The sequence below is a fragment of the Nannospalax galili genome, unplaced genomic scaffold (genome assembly GCF_000622305.1).
Source record: "Nannospalax galili isolate Female #2095 unplaced genomic scaffold, S.galili_v1.0 scaffold612, whole genome shotgun sequence".
In the NCBI taxonomy this organism is placed as follows: domain Eukaryota; kingdom Metazoa; phylum Chordata; class Mammalia; order Rodentia; family Spalacidae; genus Nannospalax; species Nannospalax galili.
Window position 1 is genome coordinate 66,763 of NW_008333388.1, and position 5,606 is coordinate 72,368.

Genomic DNA, 5,606 nt, shown 5'->3' on the forward strand with positions numbered 1-5,606 from the left:
ACACCCACAAACACACACACACGCACGCATGCACAAACACACACACACGCACGCATGCACACACGCACACACACACACACACACGCATGTATGCACGCACACATACACAATTTTTAAACGTTTTTAACTTATGAAGATCAATAGCAGGGATGTGAACACACTCCATAGTCCCTGTAAGCCATCCCCAGGCCTGTCAGGTTTCTCTGCCATCCAATGTGTCCACGTCACTAGATAGAGTCCAGTAGGCAATTTATGTCACCTTGTCAGCTGTGCTGATGTCACAGTGCCATTGTGTTTTTTATGTTATTTGCCTATGTACTTTATAACCTCTCCAGTGCTCCTTCTTCTTTCTTTAATTTTTCCCATGACATTATAACTGGGAAATGTGAACAATTTGTGTTTAGAAGACTTTCAGTGTTAGTTTATCTTATTCAGTGTCATGGACAGAGATAACCAAAAGTTTTTTTCGTATCTCAATAGCTTGTGTATAGATTCAAATCCAATTTAGTTGCTCAAGTACATTAGTGTAGATTCCCTAAAATATTTCCAGATTGGCATGATGTCACATCTAGAGCTTCTCTTCACTTACCAGAGAAATAAGGTATCTTTTCTCTATAAACGTTGGCTTAACTTCCACAGCTCCTCCAGAAACCGTAAGGTGATACTGATTTTCAGCAGAATCTCCCCGTGCCTCCCCCTCCCCTCCTGCTGTGTATTTTACCATCTTTGCCCACATCCTTCTGGCATTTGACAAGTGTGCTTTAAGTGAGTGCATGCTGCCTCCTGGTATAAAGCCTCATTGAAACACAGAAATGTTCGTGCTATTGAAAGGTTCAATAATCATGCAAGTCATTCCTTGGGGCTGAGTATAGGAAGACGCTCTTGTCCTCCCAGCCTGACTGGCTCTCTCTCTAGCCTCTTGGCTCAGTTATGAGGGTCCTGCTTTCCGTCCTTGGAGTCTTTACTTTGTTCTTCATGGTTCCTCTGGGTAAGAAAAAATTTTTTCATTTCAGGGAAAATAGAAGTGAAGTCCTTTTGAGACTTTGAAAATCAGTTAACAAGGGCAGGTCTTACTCTACCATGAAGATCGCTTAGGAGAGTTGAGAGCTGATGTTGAGGACATCTGTAAGGTGGTTCTCGTTCTGATTTAACCCATGAACTACAATGCGATGGTTCTGTTTGATAGAAAGGCAGTGAGAGGATTCACAAGAAATGCAAGAGATTCAAGGAACTGAGGAAACAGGAAGTGACTGAGGTGGGGGAATGTGAAGAGATGCGTGCTGTCATGGTCCTGGGGTCACAGGATGTCTTCACCAGGTGGGGGCCTACATTATGTGTTTCTTTAAAATTGGTTAAGATTTGTATGGTTTAATTTAATCTGTATGGGAAGTATGTATGGCAGGAGTTGAGATTCTGCCTTAATTCATTTTCAATGTTTTATTAGCATATATTAATTACACATATATTAATTATACATAACTCATTGTAACATTTTTACACATGTATCGTTAGGGTCGTTTACAGGAGCGTGGATGGGAACTTGTTTATAGGAACATGGGCTCCTTACCAGCGAGCACACCACTGAATAAAATGCTTCTCCTTCCATCAACTGTTGGCTGAGTCTAAGCCCTCGGGGGGGATGTGGCACCATGAGGTCCTTCACCCAAGACAGAATGTCTGTGGGCCCAGAATTTTCTTGTTGTTTTGCAGGTCTTTCTGTGTAGCCCTTGGCTGGCCTGGAGCTCACTTTGTAGGCCAGGTTAGCCTCAAAAGTGGGGGATGTGGCACCATGAGGTCCTTCGCCCAAGACAGAATGTCTGTGGGCCCAGAATTGTTCTTGTTGTTTTGCAGGTCTTTCTATGTAGCCCTTGGCTGGCCTGGAGCTCACTTTGTAGGCCAGGTTAGCCTCAAACTCACAGATATCTGCCTGCCTCTGCCTCCCCAAGTGCTGAGAATAAAGGTGTGCCACTGTGCCCTGCCCCTCTGTTCTTGTTCTTTTTTCAATGGGTCCAATCTTGGGGAGATTTGAGCAGGTAATCCCAAGGGCTGTGAGTTCAGTAGCAGGTCTTGCCCAGAAGTCAGGGTTCCACCCCCTCCCCACCCCCATTCCTCCAGCTCTTGCATTCCTTGTGTGTCTTTGTCCAAGAAGTTCCCTGAGCCTTGGAGGGGAGAGGCCCCTTGTATGCCTGTGTATTCAACAGTCGCTTATTCTCTGCACTTTGACCAGCTCTGAGTCTCTGCAGTCACTGCTGACCACTGCAGGGAGAAGCTTCTCTGACCAAAGCTGACAGCAGCACTCGTCTGTGGGCACAAGCACCGTTATTTAGAAGGCACTGGTAGGTCTACGATGCCTACTTGGTAAAACAGCAATTGCTTTCCCACTATGACCACCCTAGCCACAGGCTTTTATCCAGCCTTACCATATCAGATATGTTTCCAGTGCCTGACCTCCTGTGGAAAAGGCATCAAATCCACTCAGAAAGTGGTCGTTTGCCTGGGTAACGGACTTGCCATGTTCACACCAGAGGACTCACCTAGCCTAGACAGTATTGCTGCACACAGGGTCCACAGCTGGGCATAATTGTTAATGACAGTTCTCACCCAGCAACCCACACAGCAGCTTCCTACATGGTGAGGACTAAACACAGGGAGGAAGCCTCAACCCGGTCCCAGCTTGATTGCTCTATGCCTCACAGCTGAAGCATGTGGTGTCGTCATCAACAGGGTCTCACGTAGCTCTGGTGGACAGTCAACAGCAGCTCCATCTTCTTTTATTTAATTTTTATTTATTTTGATTTTATGCATATGAGTGTTATGCCTGCATGTATGTAAGTGCACCCATGTCATACAGTGCCCACAGAAGACAGAAGAGCACATCAGATCACCCAGAACTAGAGTTACAGATGGTTGTTAGCTGCCATGTAGGTGCTGGGATTCGAACCTGGGTCTTCTGCAAGAATAGCCAGTATTCTTAACCACTGAGTCATCTCTCCAGCCCCTCCTTCTTAATTCTTAGCCAAATACTGACTAATTAATCTACTCTCGCCAAGTTAATTTTTAAAATCCACCAATATTATATAACATACCTAGGTTTACATTATTATCTATTGATTCAGTCATCTTTTTTAATGCACACACTACCCTACAGTACATTTCACTAGCTATAAGTCAAGATTTTCCCAACTGTTAGTGTTTCTTTGTATTTTTATTAAGACACACATAATTCATCATAGAATGTATTCTTCACACAGCCATCGGCACCATATAATTCCAAAAGACATTCATAACCTTTCTCCCTCCCAGTACCCTGGAAGTCACTAATCTGTTGGCCTCTACTGATACGCCCACTCTGGACATTTAATATAAATAGACTCTGATGACATAGGAGCCTTTGGTCTGACTGCTTTCGATCAGTGTACTGTTTTCAAGTTCCAGTCATACATTAGCACTTCATTCCACTGTACGACCACCTTTCAATTTATCAATCAGTGGACATGTGGGTTGTTCCACTTTGGAGGAATTAAATAGGGTGTCCATAAACATTTGTGCCCAAGTTTTGTGTAACGACGTCTTCAGGTCCCTTGGATAAACTTGGGAATTGAACTGTTGTGTTCTGTGGTAATTTTGTTTCGCCAATCTGCACTCCATAGTTGTTTGCTTTATTTCACATTGCCATTAGTGGAGCGTGAAGGTTACAATTCCTGCAGTTCTTTGCTAACACTTGCTATCGTCTGTCATTCTAGTTCATTATTATAGTCCTATGAGCCAATGTGAAGTGATATTCCAATGTAATTTTTATTTGAATTTCTCTATGAATAAGAGCTGGTGCATTATTTTCACCAAAAGTTTTTTGACCATTTGTATACATTTCTTAGAGAAACGTCTACTTAAAATCTTTTGCCCATTTTTAATTGGGTTGCCTTTTATGATTGAATGGTCAGTTCTTTTGTATTTTCTATATTAAGCCTTTATCAGATACGTTTGCAAATATTTTTCTCTCACCCTGCAGATTGCTTCCTTAAAATGTTTTATTAGATATACTTTCTGCATTGGGGTCTCTGGTTCAAGTTCCATACAGTCCTTGATAGATCTAAATATTTTTTAATATATTTTATTGACTTTGGGGGATTTCATACATCTTGATCATATTTAGCCCTCCTTCCTTGTCTGCACCCTCCCCCTTCCCATACACATACGCATTTTGTCATATATGTTAAGGCCTACCGAGTCAAGTTTGTGCACCCACATGTCCCTAGTGTGAGTTCATCCACTGGAGCCTCTTCATCTGGTCACACACAGTGTCTGTGAGATGCCCAACCCTAAGTGAGAAGGGCTACAATGAAACCTCTACACCTAAGCCTCATGGAACACAGTAGAACAAGGGGTAGAAAGAATACTAAGGCATCTCTCAACTCTCATCAGCGAGGCTTCCTCATGCAACAGAGGGACAACGGGCCATAGTACAGAGAAAAGGAGACTGCAGGGTGTGCATCCCTGAACTCCTATATTAAGCTTCACCCACCCAGTGCTCAGGGACCATTGCAGAAGAGGGAGCAGAAAGATTGTCAGAGCCGGGAGAGGAGGTGCATGGCTATAAAGAAATGGAGTCTTACAGGCTCCTGGGACCTTGCTCATATGAACTGATAGCAGTGGTAACAGCATGCATAAGATCCAGGCAAACTCAATCAGACAAAACCAGCACTGAACTGGGGAAATGGGCAGGAGGCCACAGCTTTGGTGAGGAACTATTGGCAGCTGATCACTGCTGGGTGAGGGAGAATTCATCTTCTTTAAGGGATAGTTCTAAACATGTTTATACATGACAAGATGTTTGAGATCAACCAGTTCTGAAATTAGTTAGCTCAGTAGATTACCAACATCAAGTGTTAAGAGTGTCAAAGTCTTAACATCTAGAGAAACTAGATGTTTTCTTCCTTTTTTCATTGTGTGTTGGGGGCGGTGTGGGCACATGTATATATGCATGTTTTTGCATGTGTGTGGGCACATGTGTCCATGTGCATATGGAGGCCCAAGGATGATACTGGGAATCATCTTCAGTTTTCCACCTTTCTCACTGAGGCAGGGTCTCTCAATCAAACCTAGAGCTTACCATATGGCTGGTCTCAGTACACAGCTTGTTCTGGGGACCTTCCATCTCTGTCATCCAAGACTGGAACTACAGGCAGGATACCATGCCCACCCAGCATTTACTTGGGTTTCAGCTTTAACTGCTGAGCCATTTGCCCCCCTTATTCTTTTAATAATACTTAGCATACCTGTTGCTGCTCAAGAAATCACATTTAATCCCAGCAAATGGCAACAGAACAAAGGGGCATTCCTTCCTGTGTCAACAAGGAAGGTCTCCAGAAGAAGGAAGACGAGCAGTGATAGGACCCTAGTGGCAAGGCTGGGTGAATGGATGCCATCAGAGCACGTGATGAATGGATGCCGTCTGAGCACACGGTGAATGGATGCCGTCTGAGCACACGATGAATGGATGCCGTCTGAGCACGTGATGAATGGATGCCGTCTGAGCACATGATGAATGGATGCAGTCTGAGCACACGATGAATGGATGCCGTCTGAGCACACGGTGAATGGATGCC

At 43.9% G+C, this 5,606-nt stretch overlaps 1 protein-coding gene across 1 annotated transcript in view; it reads left to right on the forward strand.

Moving 5' to 3' along the window:
* The first annotated feature begins 930 nt into the window (after positions 1–930).
* Defb131a (defensin beta 131A) overlaps positions 931–5,606 on the forward strand; it is an 8,917-nt gene continuing 4,241 nt past the window's right edge. Inside the window, exon 1 of the mRNA XM_017796906.1 lies at positions 931–988. Within this exon, the coding sequence (XP_017652395.1) occupies positions 931–988 (58 nt within the window). The remainder of the gene's footprint in view (positions 989–5,606) is intronic.